The 20,890-nt window shown below is 46.4% G+C and overlaps 1 protein-coding gene across 2 annotated transcripts in view; it reads right to left on the reverse strand.

Moving 5' to 3' along the window:
- The window catches only part of LOC105918485 (arf-GAP with Rho-GAP domain, ANK repeat and PH domain-containing protein 1), a 37,222-nt gene extending 17,130 nt beyond the window's left edge, over window positions 1–20,092 (reverse strand). Inside the window, exons 1-11 of one of the 2 annotated variants that reach the window (XM_021311159.2) lie at window positions 20,020–20,092; window positions 13,275–13,351; window positions 13,152–13,207; window positions 9,585–10,013; window positions 8,133–8,210; window positions 7,645–7,828; window positions 7,473–7,568; window positions 6,810–6,914; window positions 6,545–6,605; window positions 4,404–4,524; window positions 1–213 (exon numbers count right to left, since the gene is read on the reverse strand). The exon at window positions 1–213 is cut by the window's left edge and continues 55 nt beyond it. In XM_021311159.2, the coding sequence (XP_021166834.2) occupies window positions 1–213; window positions 4,404–4,524; window positions 6,545–6,605; window positions 6,810–6,914; window positions 7,473–7,568; window positions 7,645–7,828; window positions 8,133–8,210; window positions 9,585–10,013; window positions 13,152–13,207; window positions 13,275–13,351 (1,420 nt within the window). In that variant the 5' untranslated portion in view covers window positions 20,020–20,092. Of the gene's footprint in view, window positions 214–4,403; window positions 4,525–6,544; window positions 6,606–6,809; window positions 6,915–7,472; window positions 7,569–7,644; window positions 7,829–8,132; window positions 8,211–9,584; window positions 10,014–13,151; window positions 13,208–13,274; window positions 13,352–15,191; window positions 15,312–20,019 lie in introns of those variants that run through there. The other variant, XM_036133165.1, reaches the window with a different exon arrangement.
- Window positions 20,093–20,890: the final 798 nt, after the last annotated feature.

Genomic DNA, 20,890 nt, shown 5'->3' on the forward strand with positions numbered 1-20,890 from the left:
TCACTGTGGCCACATTCAGAGGGATGGAGAAGGAGGCGATTCCCAACTGGAAGCTGTCTTTGTTGGGGTAAATCCAAAGGTCATGACCCCAGACAGCAGCATAGGCGCGGCTCCGAGTATCTTTGATGGTGATATTTCCGTGGAGCTCAGGTGGGGTGGGGCTTTGTAGGCCACGAGTGGCCTGCAGAGAAGTGACCCAGCCTTCCTGAACCTCTGAGGGACAGAAAGAAGAAAGGACGGAGTAGATAATGAGATTCTACCACAGGTCAGAACCCGAAGGATTCATATTTTCACCTTCTGATCTACTGCTCTGTAGCAGTATAGTAACAATCTAGAGGATCTGGATTATTGACCGCATGCAGGAGTCCTAACTGGAAATCATTTTCTGTTATTACTGTACCGACTGTCCCTGAATGTTTAAAAGACTTCTGACTCCTCTTCTGACTTCTCTCTGCTCTCCTTTCCTCATCAGGCCAAGCTGAGAAGAGGGGCTGATGTGAGGTCGTCCGCTGCAGGGCTGAGTTTCCCACGCCGGAGACCCGACAACCACCCAGAGCCGCAACGTTTCGGCTAGCCCATAGCCGTAGAGCCGCATGCTAGCCGCATGCTAGCCGCATGCCAGCCCCATGCTAGCCGCATGCCAGCCCCATGCTAGTCGCATGCTAGCCCCATGCTAGCCGCATGCCAGCCCCATGCTAGTCGCATGCTAGCCGCATGCTAGCCGCATTCTAGCCGCATGCCAGCCGCATGCTAGCCGCATTCTAGCCGCATGCCAGCTGCATGCTAGCCCCATGCTAGCCGTATGCTAGCCGCATGCTAGCCGCATGCTAGCCGCATGCTAGCCGCATGCTAGCCCCATGCTAGCCCCATGCTAGCTGCTGCCGATTGCTGAAACGATCAGCTTCACCCTGCCTGCTTCAACTGCCTCCAACTGGATGCCCAAAGTGAAGCAAACTGACATGGAGGCACAGACAGGTTTGGCAGGGAAATAAACAGGGAAAGTTAAATGGTTTATTTAGAAGGTTACTTAATGCGTTTTCACAGTGTTTTTGAAACATGTGGAGCTAACAGACATAGCTCTCGTTAGCATATTGAATCCAAGCGTTGCTGATGTAATTTGAGTGTGTTTTTATGGTTATAACAAACTTTATTTCCACATTGATGGAATATTAATGTTTGTTTTTTTCAGTCCGCTCATTATGACCAGAATAAAGCCGAAGATTTTTAAAATTAGCGCTGAATGTCCCCTAGCCTAATGCTATTAGCTTCCGGATAACTTCCGTTCTTCCCGGATACGCGAATACGCTTCGTTTCAAACATTGTTTGATTGTGCTATGAGTTGGATTGTGCTATGAGCACATTAATTAGGAACATTAATGTCTATTTAAAGGTGTTTTTGTGTAACTTTAGGATTCATTGATTTTAGCAACCGATCGCTACAGCGACCGCTAGCTTTCCAGAGGTATAATCGCATTAGTAAAATCAAGCGTTCTAAAGGTTACTGATTTTTACTGAGCAAATCATTCTTTAAAATGTTATTTTATCAAATAATGTTTGTTTAACTCAATATTTGCATAGTGAATGGGTTGAAACACAAACCAAATTAGTTAAGCAAATTTAACATCATTCCATGTTCTCTAAGATGAACGTTGGTTCTTTGAGTCAGATCTGCAGTGAACCAGGATTCACTGAATTATTCTGATGATGATGAAAAACTTTATTTAGTCTTTTGTTTCTTTGGTGTGTACATAGTTCCTTAACTTCTTTTATCTTTTACTTAGTAGTTTAGTTAAGTTTCATTAGCCTAGTAGAGAGGATTTGTTGATTGAAATATAGTATTAATTCAGATAAACAGCATTATATAATGATGTTCTCTGGATGTTCATTTTATTTCTGTTAATAAATTCCTCAACTTGAAGAGAAGTTGTCACTCCTTTATTCTACATGTGCAGAGTTTGCTGTTAAACGATCACCAGAGCTCGAATCAATCCTTTCAACTATTGTCTTGATTTCAGCACTAGAGCTGATATTTACCAGACAATACCTAACAGACAGAATTATTTATTACACATTAAATAACTTTAAACAGGTGTAATAGCACAACACCAGTGTTGGTATCGATATTATTCATATGAGGATAGATCCACCTGTACTGTGAGAGACAGGACTGAAGGTGGTGCTGTTGGACTTAGGGCCTGTAAGGGGCTGTGCATCATCTGTAAGCCATGTGATGCACCAGCAGGTGGGGACATTACCATAAACATCAAAATTCAAATGAAGTTGATGTATGATACGACTAAAGCTGTGCTAGACAAGAGCAGTAGATGTTGTTTTCTCTGATTGCTTTTCATCTCAGCCAGGAACTTGCTCAGCTCGCATCAGTGCAAAGTACAAAGCATCCTGAGACCAGGGGCCTCATGTATGAAGGGCTCAGCTTTCATGTACTAAACCAAGTGTCTTGCCCGAGGACACAACAACTGAGACGGTCAAAGCGGGTGATTGAACTGGCAACCCGCCAGTTGCAGGATGAACTCCCTAACTCCTGCACCACTGTCTGTCTGACGTATTTCTTTATTATGTTACTATAGCAGAGCCCCGAGTTGAGCAGGATTACAGCAGCGAGTGCAGTCAGAGCTCTGATTAAGTTTGCATATTGGCTCCATGCTGCAGGTGAGAGCCATGATTTACGGACACACCTGAACAACATGGATGAGCTCGTCCATGGGGCAGTTTAGGGGCGTTAAATTCCCAACCTGTCAGTTAGTGCCTTCTGAAAAGCTGCTGTTAAAATGTCAGGATTCCTCCTGGTTCCTCCTGATTTCCTCAGTTTATTTAGTTTGTCTCTTTGTTTCTAACCATAGACATGTTTATGTAGACGCCTCATCACATGTCCTGGAGCGCATCCTGTGTCGCCGCTCGTATTTTCTGCAGCTTACGGTTGCAATAACTGGCGATAACTACTGAAAGTAGATCACATGGTACAGATCACCATTTTGGGCTAATGTTGGTTCTAGAGATGAGTTTTTACTTGGTGAGAACAATGGAGAAACCCAATTTATGGACCACAATGTTATGCTTATTAATCTGTTATATTTCACAGATTAAGGCTGAGTCGTGTTGCCACTTTAAGAACCCAGGAGTTACAGAGTACCATCACATGCAAGAAGCTGTGCATAACAATCCTTTTTCAAGGGTCTTAGTCTCCAGCCCTAGTCACAAGCAGGGTGTAAGACACTGAAATGACCTGCAAATTGTAAAGAATACTTTTCCTGGTCTTTAAAAAACTGTGTGCAAGCACAACATGTGACATATGTGAAGAAATGATTGTTGGTGTGTAGACAAGGTTCAGGCTTGTAAATGTGAGAGTGAAATAAATTTAAATGAACAATCCAAATTATTTGTATTGATATTTACATTTATTATTATGAAATACCACATGCCTCTTTTTTAAGAGCATAAAAAAGGATTTCAGCATGTAAGCACATATTTATTTATATATTTAATAATATGCCGTACCACATGTCTGTCTAAGAGCAGAAAACAATGTAATTCAGCATGAAAACAGATTTTTTAATGTGTGACAGCATCTTGCGTAATAACATTAAAGAACATAACATAACATCTCTGCCATTTGTAACACACCCTACATCCAAGATGGCTAAGCTGGAAGGACAGCCCCAATAAAACTGTTATCTCGCTTTGGGGGAGGATCACCCAGACAACAGAGGTAAGGACAGCAGGAAATCAGAGCAAGTCTCCTGCTGTGCATCCCTGCAGGAAAAGTGCCATTTGCAAAATAAATACAGGTGCGTTGAGAATTTGTTTGGATCTAAGATACTTAAAGAAGCTATGAGTAATGCTGACACCTAGTGGCTCAAATCTGTACAACAGCTTGCCAGTCACAACTATCTAATCTGCTGTTTTTAAACGGTGTGTTGCTGTTGTGAATTTCTACTTCCTCAGGACGGGTCTATGATGTTGTATTCTGCTCTATTTCTGTTCGCTTCTCTTACTGGCCTTCATGTGGTATAGTGGTGAAAATAAATAAATAAAATGTCTGCAGGCTGCTGGACTTTTGCCAACATAAAATACCAAACGCTGCGCTCTGTTTCGGGAACCCAGAGAACTCTCACATGATTGGCTCAGGAACCAGGAAGTAAACACAGGCTACACTCTGAACCCAAGTAGACAAACTGATCCAGGACAGAGCTTTTAGAAACATTTACTGTGGAATACAGTTTTAAACATTTCTTTCTAGATTTGTACGGAAGGAAGGAACCTGTGGGTCAGAGAATCCCAAATATCCATGCTGACGTGAAAAGAGTCTCTGGGGACCCTTCTTAGATCATGTCTCAGATTTCCCAGGAGGGCGACAGGAAACCGTCCAGGAAAGATTTTCTTACCTTTATTAGGAGCCATGAAGTCATAATGTTTTTTCCTGAAGTAGACGGAGAAGCGTCCTTTGTCCTGAGGCTTCACGTTGGTGATACTGGAAACGTGAAACAACAGCTCGCTGAACCGGTCCTGATCAAAAAAACAAAAAACGGCTTCACTCAGCTGGCAGACACACAGGTGAACACAGGTAAACACAGCACACAGGTAAACAGCACACAGGTGAACACAGCACACAGGTAAAAACAGCACACAGGTAAACAGAGCACACAGGTGAACACAGACACATGTGAACACAGACACAGGTGAAGACAGACACAGGTGAACACAGCACACAGGTAAACACAGCACCCAGGTAAACACGGACACAGGTGAACACAGCACCCAGGTAAACACGGACACAGGTAAAAACACCACACAGGTAAACACAGCACACAGGTAAACAGAGCACATAGGTGAACACAGACACAGGTGAACACAGCACACAGGTAAACACAGCACCCAGGTAAACACGGACACAGGTGAACACAGCACCCAGGTAAACACAGACACAAGTAAAAACAGCACACAGGTAAACAGCACACAGGTGAACACAGACACAGGTAAACACAGACACAAGTAAAAACACCACACAGGTAAACACAGCGCACAGGTAAAAACAGCACACAGGTAAACAGGCACAGGTGAACACAGACACAGGTAAACACAGCACACAGGTAAAAACAGCACACAGGTAAACACAGCACACAGGTAAAAACAGCACACAGGTAAACACAGCACACAGGTAAAAACAGCACACAGGCAAAAACAGCACACAGGTGAACACAGACACAGGTAAACAGACACAGGTGAACACAGCACACAGCTAAAAACAGCACACAGGTGAACACAAACACAGGTAAACACAGCACACAGGCAAAAACAGCACACAGGTGAACACAGACACAGGTAAACAGACACAGGTGAACACAGACACAGGTAAACAGACACAGGTAAACACAGACACAGGTAAACACAGCCCACAGGTGAACACAGACACAGGTAAACAGACACAGGTGAACACAGACACAGGTAAACAGACACAGGTAAACACAGACACAGGTAAACACAGCACACAGGTGAACACAAACACAGGTAAACAGACACAGGTAAACACAGCACACAGGTGAACACAAACACAGGTAAACAGACACAGGTGAACACAGACACAGGTAAACAGACACAGGTGAACAGACACAGGTAAACAGACACAGGTAAACACAGACACAGGTAAACACAGCACACAGGTGAACACAGACACAGGTAAACAGACACAGGTGAACACAGACACAGGTAAACAGACACAGGTAAACACAGACACAGGTAAACACAGCACACAGGTGAACACAAACACAGGTAAACAGACACAGGTAAACACAGCACACAGGTGAACACAAACACAGGTAAACAGACACAGGTGAACACAGACACAGGTAAACAGACACAGGTGAACACAGCACACAGCTAAAAACAGCACACAGGTGAACACAAACACAGGTAAACACAGCACGAAGGCAAAAACAGCACACAGGTGAACACAGACACAGGTAAACAGACACAGGTGAACACAGACACAGGTAAACAGACACAGGTAAACACAGACACAGGTAAACACAGCACACAGGTGAACACAGACACAGGTAAACAGACACAGGTGAACACAGACACAGGTAAACAGACACAGGTAAACACAGACACAGGTAAACACAGCACACAGGTGAACACAAACACAGGTAAACAGACACAGGTAAACACAGCACACAGGTGAACACAAACACAGGTAAACAGACACAGGTGAACACAGACACAGGTAAACAGACACAGCTAAACAGACAGCACACAGGTAAACACAGACACAGGTAAACAGACACAGGTGAACAGACACAGGTAAACACAGCACACAGGTGAACAGACACAGGTAAACACAGCACACAGGTAAACACAGCGCACAGGTAAAAACAGCACACAGGTAAACAGGCACAGGTGAACACAGACACAGGTAAACACAGCACACAGGTGAACACAGCACACAGGTAAACAGACACAGGTAAACAGACACAGGTAAACAGACACAGGTAAACACACAGCACACAGGTGAGCCAGGTGCACTTACGGTGCGCTTCCTGCGCAGCGACATCAGCTGTCCGTCTAAGGTGACCCACAGCACGCTGTACCTGATGGGCAGAGCAGAACACATCACATGATGTTTATCTAGATGACCGTCTGTCCCGTTTGGGTCCAGAACCTTCCTGGATCGGTTCCTGGATCGGTTCCTGGATCGGTTCCTGGATCAGTTCCTGGATCAGTTCCTGGATCGGTTCCTGGATCGGTTCCTGTCTCTGCGGCTCAAAGCCCTCAGAGATCTCAGGTGGTGTTACCTGAAGCCCTTCCAGAAATCCAGCCAGCTGGCTCGCACCACGGCGCTCTGCGGAGCCGACTCGCCGCCGCCGCCCTTCTTCCTAGAGACTCTGATGGTGGCCGCCCTGCAGAACGAGCTGACGTCAGCAGATGGAGGCTCTGGTGGTCTTCATCAGATCATCATTAAAACAGCAGATTTACATATTGATTCTTCAGGTTTAACTCTACAATCCAGGCTTTAAGCGGCTCTTTGCCGTTAGTTCCACTGTGTTCTGATGCCCTACCTGGCAGCAGGTGAGGTGTTTTGGTCACATGATTCAAGGTGTGACTAGGTCAGAATTTAGCTTCATCAGTTAGTGACCATATGTTACCAATGTTGATCACCTGGTCGTCAGTATGCTGCAGTACAGAACCTGTTAAGACTCTGAGCAGGGGTTAAAACATGGTCTGATGGTGTCTGTCAGTGTTGCTCTGTAAAAAATACAACTTACACGGCTTTTATTTTGAAGGGATGAGAGATTTCAGCCAATGAGAACGAAAGAATGTTGTCTTGAGGCCCACCAACCAATCACCAGTTTTCTTTTTACTTTAAATGTTGAGCAGCAATGAACCAGGAAGTAGGTTGAAACTCGTCTCAGGTTAGAGGACAAGATTGGACCCGCACTGACACCTGTTGCACGTACCTGGGAATCTTCTGCTTCACTGGTTTGGTCTTTTTGTTCGGAGGGGGCGGGGCCGGGCGTGCCGGTTTCAAAGGTCCTGATTGGCTAGATGGAGCTCTACAGGTTAAACAGTGAAAACATCATGTCAGTGTTAGAAGAAGAAGAGGAAATCGTTGTGGTATCACAGACACACCTGGTGGTAACAGAACCAGGATCTCTATCCGCTGATCCATCAGAACCAGAGGGGCTAACGTTTGTGTCCTCCTCCTCATTAGACGACTCTGTCTCCCCGTCTTCCTGGCGGGGCCAGCATGACAACACTGTGACGTACGGATCTTCTTCTTCTTTCTTGGTGGACAGAGGGGATGGAGACTGAACTGTAACCAGAACCCAGAAATGGACAAAGATTAGCTCAGAATTTTAGGGGAATAAAAACACAGATCATTAAAACATGGATCAGTACTTGGACCAGTAAAAAAGGACCAGTAGAACCTGGAGCAGAATTTAGATCAGTGAACCACTGATCAGAAAAACCCAGTTCAGCACAAACAGGAATTAATAAAACAAGGAGCAGAAGAATCTGAATCAGTTAAATCAGGTTCAGAAGAATTCATACCAGAAGAACTCGGATCAGTGAGACAAGTCATGAAATACCAGAACATAGATTGATGTTATTGGTACCTTCCGCTGCAGGTGGAGACTTGACTCCTGCTGTTGGGTCCAGAGATGTCTTCACCAGCTGGGACAGAGCTCCAATATCTGGACACATATTGAGAACATGGACAGGTAGATGTTACCATGTGGAGCTGCACCACTCACCCAGATCGGTCCAAATTGATAGAGCAGAAGGAACTGCTTTTAGGGTCCTGTTTCTGGGCCGGTTCTACAACAGGACTGACGGACACCTGTAAGGTACCTTCCATTTTCAGTACTCCACCCATTTCATCAAAAACGAGGTCAACGGATGGAAAGACAACAGGAGAAGGTATCTTCTTAACCCGTCCATCAACTGTCTTCCAGGTATCTCAGGTTGCAAAGGTAACAGAACCAGGAGGGGGAACTCAGACATCCCCCTTCCCTGAAATAGTCTTTGTCTCTTTCTGGAGGACACCTCCCAGTTCCCACTTCAGGTAGAATTCTCCAGGTAGGTCTGTGCCGACTAAACGGTCCAACCTTCTCCTTTGGTCTTTCAGTCATGATCCAGTGATCATGACTGAAAGACCAAAGGAGCTCCTCTGTAGGGTGACAACGGTCTGCATTAGAATTAAGGAGAGGAGCTCCATCCTCTGGGCTGGAGATGCCGCATAGGTTCATCCGATCAGAGGCCTCCTACTGACCACAACAAAGCCACAAACGCAGCTGAAAACACGACAAACTGTAACGCCGTTACATTTTAGGCTAATATATCCAGGACAATGTCCTGTTTAGTCAGACTCAGAGTTTATCTGCTTCTCTCTGAGGAGCCATTTCCCTGGTACCTTTCCCTCACATAGAAAGTACTCCTTAACACTGATCCTGTGGTTGTGGTGTCACTGGAGGTTTCCTCTCCACTGTCGCTACATGCATGCTCAGTTTGAGGGATTGCTGCCAAGTCAGCGACTCAATGCCAGCAACTGCCCACTGTGGCTCCCTGTTCATGCAGGAGGATAATTTTCCTTACAGAGGAAACTTTGATCCAGTTTGCATAAAGAAGTGAACGTGATGCTGTTGATTGATTACTGGGATCAGTTGGCCTGGATGTAACTAAATCTCTCTGATGAACTGATTTTACATTTCTTTATATAAATTAGATTTAGTGTGGTTTATCCTGCTGGACCTGGTATCTTCTGTGACCCTGGAAAGGAACCGACTGAAACAGAACCCAGACTGTCGATGAACAGGAACTGAGACAAAGCTTTGGAGCGCTAAAGGTGGAACAGTTCTGGAGAAGATTTAAAGAGTTTTCACAGAGTCTGACTTCTTTAGCCAGGCTTTTATTCTGAAACACCTTCACAGTTAAAGGTGCCCATGGGATAAAACACTTTAACGGGACTTTGTTCTGTTCACTATATTCCTAGTAGTCTGAGCACTTAATCCAGAACCAGAACTTCTTCACAGCTCAAAACCTTAACATGACACATCTGACTGGTTTACCTGAGTTACTGCCTCCAGATCCAATCGTTTTCAGTGGTGGGCGTGGCTCTGGTGGAAGGGGCGGGGCTGATGGTTTGGGAATACTGCTAACAAACTCAGCCAAACTATTTATGTTACTCAGTGAGTTGATGATGCTGTCTAAACTCTGAGAACCTGAGGTGGTGGCAGCAGGTGTAGAGGGGGCGGGGCTTAAAAGGGCGGGGTTAGCTACAGCATTAGCAGCTTCAGCTAAACTGGGAATGGTTGTGGAGATGGTGTCAGTTAGGCTGTCTACGGAGGGTGTAGCTGGGGAGACGGAGCTGGTGGAGCTTCTGATGCCTGTGGCGACTCCTGCCAGAGACGGGATGCTGGTAGCGATGAGGTCTGTGATCCCACCTAAAGTTGGGAAGTTCTCCTGCGTTGAGCCGGCAGATGAAGGAGTATCTTTATCTGGGGGAGAGGAGAAAATAATTTAATCATTTTACATCATCTGACTGGTTTAGGCACAGGTTCATCATCAAAACTGTTCCTGGTGGCAGTAACCGGCAGTCGACCAGGGAAACACTTTTTTTACTAACACATGCAGTTACGAGCAGTTAGAAAAAAAAGAAATCAAAAATAATCTGCGCCCCAGAAGCGGTTTCCTGTTACGTATCACATCACTGTAAGAAATCAGCGCCTCTTGCAGCTGCAGGCATGCAGGATGCACACAGGCCCACATGCTGGAGGCTAAAGGAGACGAGGACAGGCCTGAGGATACCTGCATACACCTCACAATATTCTCCTACAAAGACTTGAGCATACTGTAGGGATTAAGGGAAAAGCATTAGGCTGGTTTAAATCTTATCTGTCGGACAGATTCCAGTTTGTTCATATTAATAATAAATCTTCCTCAAACTCTAGGGTCACCTGTGGAGTACCACAGGGTTCAGTCCTTGGACCAATTCTCTTTACTATATATATGCTTCCCATTGGCAAAATTATCAGACAGCATGGGATTAATTTCCACTGTTATGCTGATTAATCAATCAGTTAATCTGGATGGCATTAACTTGGCCTCTGGTATAAAATAATTTTTTTTTACTTAAAAAAAGCCAGTCTGAATCTGAGAGTCTTGGCAGAGCAAGGCTGCAGCTGGGCTGTGGGTGCCATTATTTTTAATCTCAGCTCTGATTAGGTCTGCTGGTGGTTCCTAGAGTCTCTAAAAGTAGAATGGGAGGCAGATCCTTTAGCTATCAGGCTCCTCTCCTGTGGAACCAACTCCCAGTTTTGGTCCGTGAGGCAGACACCCCGTCTACTTTTAAGACTAATCTTAAAACTTTCCTTTGTGACAAAGCTTCTAGTCAGAGTGGCTCATGTTACCCTGAGCTACCTCTATAGTTATGCTGCTATAGGCTTAGGCTACTGGAGGACATCAGGGCCTATTTCTCTCACTCTGCTGAGTTCTCCTACTGCTCTCCAATCTGCATTGTTTGTTGTTATTTCAGCTTTTAACTTTTTGTTCTCTCTTTTTTCTTCATAGAAGGTACACCTGGTCTGGCGTTCTGTTAGCTGTGACATCATCAGGGGAGGCAGATCATCCTCTATTACCATCTAACATAGAAAGTACTCCTGGGTCAATGTGAGCTTCTGTGTCTCTGCTCTGTCTTGGAGCTATATAAATAAAATTGAATTGTATTGACATCCTCCATCAGAAGCTCACCCAGTGCCACCCTCCATCTTTTTTTTGGCTGGGGAAAAAATTATTTGACCTGGTTGCAAACTAATGGATGGGCCAAATAAAACGCAGGACTGAAACTTATTGATGAGTTTCCCCCTGTGGACAAAAGTTGCTATTACACGTTTTTCATGGGGACTGGGTTGGTTCTGAAGCTGCTGAATGTTCTGTGAATCTGGGTTTATTGGGTCAGTCACACAGAGTGTGAATGTTTGGGCTTTAATCTGCTGAATATCTAGTAAACTGCTGTAATTCATCAGGATTTTCCTCCAGCAGCTGATGGATCCTGATGGACTTTTCAGAACCAAGTTTTTGTAGCAGAGTCACAGGTTTATCGTGCAGCTCTGTCAGACTGTTTGAATCTGGGGTTACATTTACTTTCTCCTGCCTTTTTCCACAATCAGAACCTTTTCAGTTTCTGGCTCATATTTCTGGTCCGATTTCCCCTCAGAAGGAGCTGAGCCTGAGGTGTTGTGCAGCCTTTCTCAGCGGTTCTGAGCGGTTCTGATCCACTGAGGCTGCAGGTGTTTCTCTAGGTGTGACGTTAGAGCTTAGCTCAGACGAAGCAGCTCCACCTGTCCATGACTGCGGCACGGTGTCAGAGAACAAACTGGTTTAAGGATGAATGCCGGAGCAAACTGGCTGGACGGGTGCGGCTCAAACCCGTCAGCAGGTGCTGGTAAACATCAGCGGACCGGACCATCCTGTAAATGATGTCAAGCTGAACAAACTGAAACCTCATTTGTTTTAGAGAAATTACATTTAGCCGGTTCAGAGAATCTTTTCTGTTTGTCTAAGTGTTACTGGATTAGAAAAAAAAAAAAAACTGCAGCTCGCTTTTTATCTCAGAGGCAATGTTCTTTGGTTCTGTTTCATGGTTCTAGACTTGATCTCGTCGCCTTTTTAATGAACCAAGAAGTCCGGTTCCTTTAAAGAACGAGTCTGGATCCTAAAATCCTAAAAGTCCTGAACGTTCCTCTTTGTGATTCAGGAACGCGTTGCTCAGTATTTGCTGTGATGCGGCTGACTTTCAACAGAAACTTGGTCTTTCTGAAGCAGCCAGGTGTTTCCAGGTGAGTCTGATTCCTGTCAGATGATGACATCATCATCAGGAAGGTGATGACGGTGTGGAGGAACCTGATCTGATTGCAGCCTTACTGGAAACGTTTGGCATCCACAGTCAGAGATGCAGCTCTGAACATGACTTAATGCTTTCACAACTGATGACCTCTGATGACTGACAGGAAGACTGACCAATCAGATGACACCTGGAGTCACCTGTTCACATCCTGACCACACGCTGAGTCATGATGATGTCACAGCTGCAGAACGGTCAGAGGCATCATGGCTACACGCTGCAGGTTGGACTGGTTCAGGGACATTATAGTCCAGATAACATGTGACCAAAACATGAATTAAAACTTCAGACTATCAGGAAGTATTTGACCTTTTTAAGGTATTTTAGTCTCAGAGGTGCTGGGGAGAAGCTGAACTAGAGAACAGAGCCAAGATCTGAGCCCTGGGGGACACCGCAGTACAGAAGGACTGAGAATAAAAAGCGTCATGAAGTTTAACAGAAAGACGGTGCTGTAGACGGGAGGAGCGAGCTGATTGGTCAGCTGATTGGTCAGCTGATTGGTCAGCTGATTGGTCAGCTGATTGGTCAGCTGTGCCTCAGCAGCAGTCAGGTGTGAAAGCACCAACATCAGGAGATATTAGTGGAGGTCTGTGTGGTGAGAGGCTGAGACAGCAGACTGTGAAACCTGTGAGAAACACCTGATCCGGCCTAAAAGCGCTGAGTCAGCGTTTGCCTCCTCATTAACAGACCGAAGCCTGCAGCAACACTGCCTACAGCGTGACACAGCGTTTACCTGTGCTCAGGTAACGTCCTCTGGAGAAACTCTGCTGCAGGTCATAAGGCGGCGCTCTGGAAGACAAGTTATGAGTTAGTCTGGGTTAATCTGAATGAATCGGCAGGTAACAGGTGAGCTCACCTGTCCGTGGAGCAGGGGGAGCTCTTCATGCTGCTAACTCGAAGCTTGGGGACAGGAGGAGATGGAGGAGGAGCCATCTGCAGAGGAACAGCAGAGAGAAGGTGATCCATCGCTGAGATCAGAACCCTGCAGTTCCTCTGCTTCAATAATCAACTATAACATTAATTATTATATAAAAAAAACATTTTTACATGTGACAATCAGGGCTGATGGTGGTGCAGCAGCTAGGAGTCTGTCCTGTACCATTGGGTTGCCAGTTTGAACCCCCTGACCATCTCAGTCCTTGAGCAAGACACTTTACCTGGCAGCGCCGCTTACCTGGCAGCGCCGCTTACCTGGCAGTGCCGCTTACCTGGCAGTGCTGCTTACCTGGCAGCGCCGCTTACCTGGCAGTGCTGCTTACCTGGCAGCGCCGCTTACCTGGCAGTGCCGCTTACCTGGCAGCGCCGCTTACCTGGCAGCGCTTACCTGGCAGCGCTGCTTACCTGGCAGCGCCGCTTACCTGGCAGCGCTTACCTGGCAGCGCCGCTTACCTGTCAGCGCTTACCTGGCAGCGCCGCTTACCTGGCAGCGCCGCTTACCTGGCAGCGCTTACCTGGCAGCGCTTACCTGGCAGCGCCGCTTACCTGGCAGCGCTTACCTGGCAGCGCCGCTTGTGTCGGTGTGGTCCAGGGCAGGTGAGGCTATAACGGAGCATCATCAGCAGGTGACTGACTGAACGAGGCGTGAAGCTCTGTGGGGTCTTCAGGACTAGAGCGCGGTACGAGTGACGCAACGTTTAAACAAACTCTCTCAGGTTTTTAGTGCGCGGCGTTTCAGGGATTGACTTTTCTGACATCAGCAAGCAGGCTTAGACCAGAGGCAGCAGGACCTTCTCTCAGTTCTCCTGAAGACGTTTCCTCACCTGTCCAGGTGTCTTTATCAGTTCTGGAGGTTCTGATCTACCTGCAGGTGGAGCGCTGCTGTTTCTAAGCACATGGAGGTCCATCCTCCCAGAACCAGTCCAGGTCAGAACCAGTGAGCCACCATCTCTGTCCTGGTGGTTAGAAGCTGCTGCTTGGTGTGAGTGGAGGACTTGGTCTCCTGAACCATGATGAGATGCTGATGTAATCTCTCTGGAACGTGATGGAGGACCGAGCTGTAAACTCTGGGGAGCTGAAGCTCCATCCTCCTCCTCTGATCACTGATGGCTTTGCTCTTTGGACCAAGATGGCTTCTTCCTAACATCTGTCCTCCCTGTCCAGCATCTGGACCTCATTGTCCTCAGCAGTGTCTTCTTTGTCCTGGAGGTACCAGAGGTCCTCTGGCCCTGAGCTGCTGGTCCTCCTGCTGCTCCAGATGTTCATAGTTTAGTTTCTCTGATGGACTCTCAGCCGTCCTCGCTGCTTTGGACCGCAGACACAACACCGCCCAGCTGAGGTCTGGATGTTCTCTGGGAGGAACCCGGTTTTGTCTAAGAGTTTTATTAGCTTTTGGTTAGTAGTTGGTAAAATGTGGCGCGGTTTATTAGATAAATGGGTTACAGGCGAGCAGGCAGAAACAAGAAGAAGCATAACTGAGGACCAGACAATGAGAATGGCAGAATAAACTGAGGAGACAGAAGAGAGGAGCAGTGGAGCAACAAGCACAGCTGAAAGGTGTAAAGGTGATTAATCTGAGGGAGACAGGAGAACAGAACCATGCAGGAAAACATGGTGAACAAAAGAGAAAAGCCAAAAAAAAGCACTTACTGAACTGAGGACTGGCAGAAAGATAAAGATGCAACAGAAACAAGAAAAAACCACTAAGATCATAATGAGCAGAAAACTGAGGACAGGAACCAAATCTACAGAGGAGCAGAGTGAGAAAACACAAACGATCCCTAGGAACCTAAAACTAAGTAATCATGAAGCAGGCGTTCTTAGGTGGGCAATTTACCGGTATGTTGGATCTGGAGAAAATTCTCCCGAGTTTCCCAGAAAGTCCTGACAAATCTGGAGTGGCGATGTTTTTGTCTCTGGTTTCTCCTCTTCGTTTGACGCAGTGTTGACTTTTCTGCTGGTTTTGTGGCCGACGTGACCAACGCCCAGTCAGGATAAAGGTTTTAGTTCTGCTGTATCAGTGAGGGCAGATCAGGATCTGCATGTTTGAGCTCTTATCTGTCTCTGAGCAGCTCAGCTGGATGTGAAACAGAAAGACCAGAACCCATCATGCGAGAACATTCCTCGATGTACTGAGGGAAAACCAGTATTACCGGACCGGAGCAGATTCCTGCAGGAGCCGGGCTGAGATCTCCCTCTGAGCTGATAGGCAGCTCATGGTCACATGGGCTGATGGACCTGAACATCTGAGAAATGCTCCATGACTTCAGAGAAGTCCTCGTATGTAAAAGAACCATGAAGGTCAGAACTTTGTGGGGGGTTGGACCCTTTCAGCTGCTTGTATGTGACACAAAGAAGGAGCAGAAAGTCTCAGTTCAGTTCTGCAGAGAAACAAGCTGACCCAAGTTCTACAGAACCAAGATGGAGACTTGATGATTTCCTCCAACATGGCAGCCAGATGGTGTAGCACTCTGTTCTGCACGTTATCATCTGGTTCTGCTCACATGAATCCATTCAGAAAGGAGGGACATTCAGCAGAACTCTGAGCTGATTGGGTGAAGCAACGTCTAGTGCCCGCCTCCCAAAGGTTGGTTTCAGCCAATCACGGTATCAGATGTAAGCACCACCGCCATGAGAAACCACAACAAGGTCAGCTGGTCGAGGCGCTTCCTGCTGTTCTATCAAAGGTTAAATGGTGGATTCTGACCAATCAGGTGAGAGAGCAGCAGCTGCATCTCTGCTGCCATGTTTGTGTTGGTTCGGCTGTGTTCTCAACCGCTCTTGACTTCATCACAGCTGAATGCCCCGCCTTAAACCATAACACTGCTACGTGATTGGCCGACCCGTTCTGGAGCGATAGAAGATGGATTCTGTGTTTGTGAAGGCAGAAATACGGCGAGGGTTTAACTTTCATCAGGACCGGTGGAGGAACCAAAGTGGAGAGGAAACAGGAGGCAGGTGGAGGTAAACCTGGGGAGCCCGAGGGAAAATCTAACAAGAAGCAGCAGGTGGACCAGCAGGAAGACAGCAGGTTGTAGGCATCAGTCCACTTTTATTTCTATAGTGCATTCAATTAACACAATATGTTCCACAGTGCTGCACAAACTACAACAATGAACACATTGCAATGACTCAAATACAGCCTACCTCTAGAAAATAAATCATTAAAAGTATAAATATGTGGAGGACTACACGACTCATGCAGAAAATAGAAGTGGGTCTTCAGACTGTGGAGCTATTTGGGCACTAAGGGTCAGAACTTTCCAGAGTCTGGGACCAACCCCAGAGAAACGAACAAAAAGACCTTAACATCTGTTCTGAAGCCGGTGCAAAGGTTCCATCAAAAGTGAAACAAATGTTCTGAAAAGAGAACATTTGTTTCACTTTTGATAAGAGAGATGATAAGAACTGCTTTTCAAACAATGCTGATCTGCTCATGGAGTTTAAAATCCACTCTGATAATGACGCCACGGCTATTGTCTAATGAACAAACATCTTTAAGCACGCCCAGGTTGTTCAACGGGTCCAAAGGTCCAAACACCAGAATTCAGTTTTGCTTTCATTATGATTGGAGAAATTTTGAGCCAACGAAGCTTTGATCTCACCAAAACTGGAGTAAAGCCGTCTTCCTTATGATCAAATACATCCAGCAGTCATCTGCATAGAAGTGATAATAGATGCCAGGCTTCCCAGAAACGTGACACAAAGGGAGGATAAGGCAAAGTGTCAGAGTCCTCCAGGTCTGGTGTCCTGCACCGTCTCTACATGTCTCTGCTTCAGCACACCTGAGTCCAGTAGTCGGGTCATCAGCAGGACTCTGGAGAAGTTCTGCAGACGGAGGGCTCATTCAGGCGTGGGGGGGGGGGGGGACGTCTAAAAGAAAGACACTCTTCTCTAAAGTCTCTAAAGAGGAGAAGGGTGAGGGCGAGGTTTTTAACTAAAGGCTCAGCCCCGACATGTTTACACCAACCTGATGTCCACCGCTGCTGGACAGAAGGGACAGGTTTGTCTTTGTGAGACCACAGAGGACCTGACCAGGAGAGAGACCAGAGCTGAACTATGAAGCTGGGCTAGAACCTCACGCTGATGTGGCAGAACATGCAGGGAACCAGACCCAGAACCCAACAGAACCAATTATCCAGATTGAGAACGACCCAAAGACACAGAGACTGGAGGACAGGGAACCTGTTCTGGGATCAGCGACATAAAGACGCTGGTGGCTGCCAGCAGCCGCTTTAATTTGATTCTGTCCGCTAAGTTGAATTTCTTTGATGTATTTTCACTTTAAAATGTCTGAAAGCACCAAGTAATGTTTTAACGTCTATTCATGGACTTTGAAAGTGTTTCTGATCCAGCAGCCGGTTCTGCTTCCTGCCTGCTATGTTGATTTTTTACCTCACAGCAGCTGCTGATGAAGATGTAAAAATAATAATACATAATAATACAATAAAGAAATAGTTATGGAAAGATCAAAAAACAAAGTCACATCATGGTGCTATCATTAATGAAAGGCACACAGCATATATTTACATTTATTATATAGTTATTTTGGGTATGTATTAATATTATTTCCCATTCATTTCTCATTGCGCTCTGCCAGCCCTCCAAACAATCACTGGTTGCAGTTCTTATCATTTTAGCGTTAAAGATGTTATTTTTGTTGCTGCAGTCACAGATGCAGAGGAGCCAGTTGATGACGTAACCATTTGAAATAATTTGAAATAATTTCCTTCTTGGATTATTAAAGTATTTCTGATTCTGATCCTGATTCTGATTCTGATCCTAATTCTGATTCTGATCCTGATCCTGATTCTAATTGTGATCCTTATCCTAATCCTGATCCTGATCCTGATTCTGATTCTGATTCTGAACCTGATTCTGATCCCGATTCTGAACCTGATTCTGATTCTGATCCCGATTCTGATTCTGATCCAGATTCTGATCCTGATTCTGATTCTGATTCTGATCCTGATCCTGATCCTGATTCTGATCCTGATTCTGATTCTGATTCTGATCCTGATTCTGATTCTGATTCTGATTCTGATCCTGATCCTGATTCTAATTCTAATTCTGATCCTGATTCTGATCCTGATTCTGATCCTGGACCTGATCCTGATTCTGATTCTGATTCTGAACCTGATTCTGATTCTGATCCCGATTCTGAACCTGATTCTGATTCTGATCCCGATTCTGATTCTGATCCAGATTCTGATCCTGATTCTGATTGTAATTCTGATTCTGATTCTGATCCTGATTCTAATTCTAATTCTGATTCTGATTCTGATTCTGATCCTGATTCTAATTCTAATTCTAATTCTGATTCTGATTCTGATTCTGATCCTGATCCTGATTCTAATTCTAATTCTAATTCTAATTCTGGTCCTGATCCTGATCCTGATCCTGATAACCTGCAGCGCGGCAGTCCTGCACACTTTGCAGCCCTTAGTGCACACTTCCCAGTGCGTAGGGCTTAGTGTGCATGGGGACTGGGCCGCTGTTCTCAGCGTGACCCGCGGGTCCAGAACAGGTTCCCTTTAGTACGGTTCTGGATCTGCTGCTGCTCCTGATTCTGGTACCAGAACATGTGCTGCTGGGCCTGCCAGAGGTTTGCAGGTTGAATACAGAGAGAAAAATCCTAAAACAGATGAAAGGAACCGTTCTGTTGGGCCTCATCACCATTATATTCATAACCCTGGACCTTTAACCGGGCTTTCCCCCATCAGAACCAGTAGAACCCACACACAAGATGGAGGAAGACAGAGCTGTGGCTGAACCCTTTTTAGCCCGCGGGCCTGGGCCGGTACCGGTACATGTTAGGTTTTCCAGTTTGGTTCAGTACCTCAGCAGAACTCAGGGTTGCTGGTTCTGCCTACGGTCACACAGTCTTAAAGGGCCGGCGTCTCCTTCTCCTGCTGCTGTTGGCTGCCAGAGCCGCTCATTTGGACAGAACCAGCCAGAACCAGCGGGTCTAACGTGGATTGGGTCATCAGGAGCAGTCCCGATGAAGCCTGCTGTGTTTCACCTGCTTCCTGTCAGCTTCATGTTCTTCATCTGGTGGCTTCCAGCTCCTTCTGGCCTTTTAGTGGCTTCTCTGCTGTGTGATGTTACTCCGATCATTCCTCCTCCACACGGTTAAAGCAAAATAATGACCTGAAAACTGCAGCAGGTGTTGATACTTCCTCCTCCTGATCATCCTCAGATGATCTGGGGCAGCAGCAGGCAGCAGAAGGCGGCTTCATTCTCGGCTTTTATTTATAAAGTTTATTGTATTTTCTTCTGAAATGTTTGCAGGAAGTGCTGAATCTCATTGGTTCAGTTTAAATGTGATGATATTGAGGCTTTTTCTCTTTAAACTTTGGAGTTTCTCACAGACATGGTGCTTGAAGAAAGGACAGGAGTATTTCTTGTTCAGGTAGAACATGATGCACATGAACTTTACAACTAATCACATTACTGCAGCTTTTAAATATTTACACAAAACTTCAATCCAAATCCATTTGTTTCATAAACTTAAAGTTAATCTGTACCAACGTGTTACCAGATAACAGCAATATTTCCACCAGGTGTGAAACCTTTCCTTCCCTAACACAGCCAGGTAACTAACAGTGAGGAAAGGTTCTGCTGACAGGAACACCTGAACAGGTAAACTCTGTCGCTCTTCTTACCTTGGTGTCGTCTCCTGGGATCTCTCAGCTACCTGCAGCCCACCTGTTCACACCTGTCTGGTCCCGGCTGTCTGAGCACCTGAGCCGCTGCCTGTGGCTCTACCTGTGGAGCCAGGTGTGTCTCTGCACTGCTAAAAACTCTCGGTTGAACCAACTCAGCTTTTCTGTCTCGGTGACGACCCACGCAGGTTCTGTGTGGCTGTGGAACTCTGCAGAACTCTCGGTTCTGGTCCGGTCCGGGCTGACATGCTGGACTGGAAGGTTTTCAGACTGAGTCCAGAGATATTTCAGAACCAGACAGAACCAAAAGGTTCTGGTCAGGACCTAAAGTGGGCCGGCAGTTTGTCAGACATCAGATCTTGTTAAATCAGAACCAGAACCACCAGAACTATTGAATCTCCACCAGAACACTGTTCAGGTTCTCTGTGACCAGACTGGACCTAAACTGACTAGTGGATCATGTACCAGCGGGCCCTGTAGGGGCCCTGTAGTTTCCCTGTAGGGGTCCCTGTGGGGTCCCTGTAGTGTCCCTGTGGGGTCCCTGTGGAAACCCTGTAGGGTCCCTGTAGTGTCCCTGTGGGGTCCCTGTAGTGTCCCTGTGGGGTCCCTGTGGGGTCCCAGAAGGGTCCCTGTAGTGTCCCTGTAGGGGCCCTATAGTGTCCCTGTGGGTCCCTGTGGGGTCCCTGTAGTGTCCCTGTGGGGTCCCTGTGGGGTCCCAGAAGGGTCCCTGTAGTGTCCCTGTGGGGTCCCTGTGGGGTCCCTGTAGTGTCCCTGTAGGGGCCCTGTGGGGTCCCAGAAGGGTCCCTGTAGTGTCCCTGTAGTGTCCCTGTGGGGTCCCAGAAGGGTCCCTGTAGTGTCCCTGTGGGGTCCC

Source organism: Fundulus heteroclitus, unplaced genomic scaffold, assembly GCF_011125445.2.
Source record: "Fundulus heteroclitus isolate FHET01 unplaced genomic scaffold, MU-UCD_Fhet_4.1 scaffold_59, whole genome shotgun sequence".
Lineage (NCBI taxonomy): Eukaryota > Metazoa > Chordata > Actinopteri > Cyprinodontiformes > Fundulidae > Fundulus > Fundulus heteroclitus.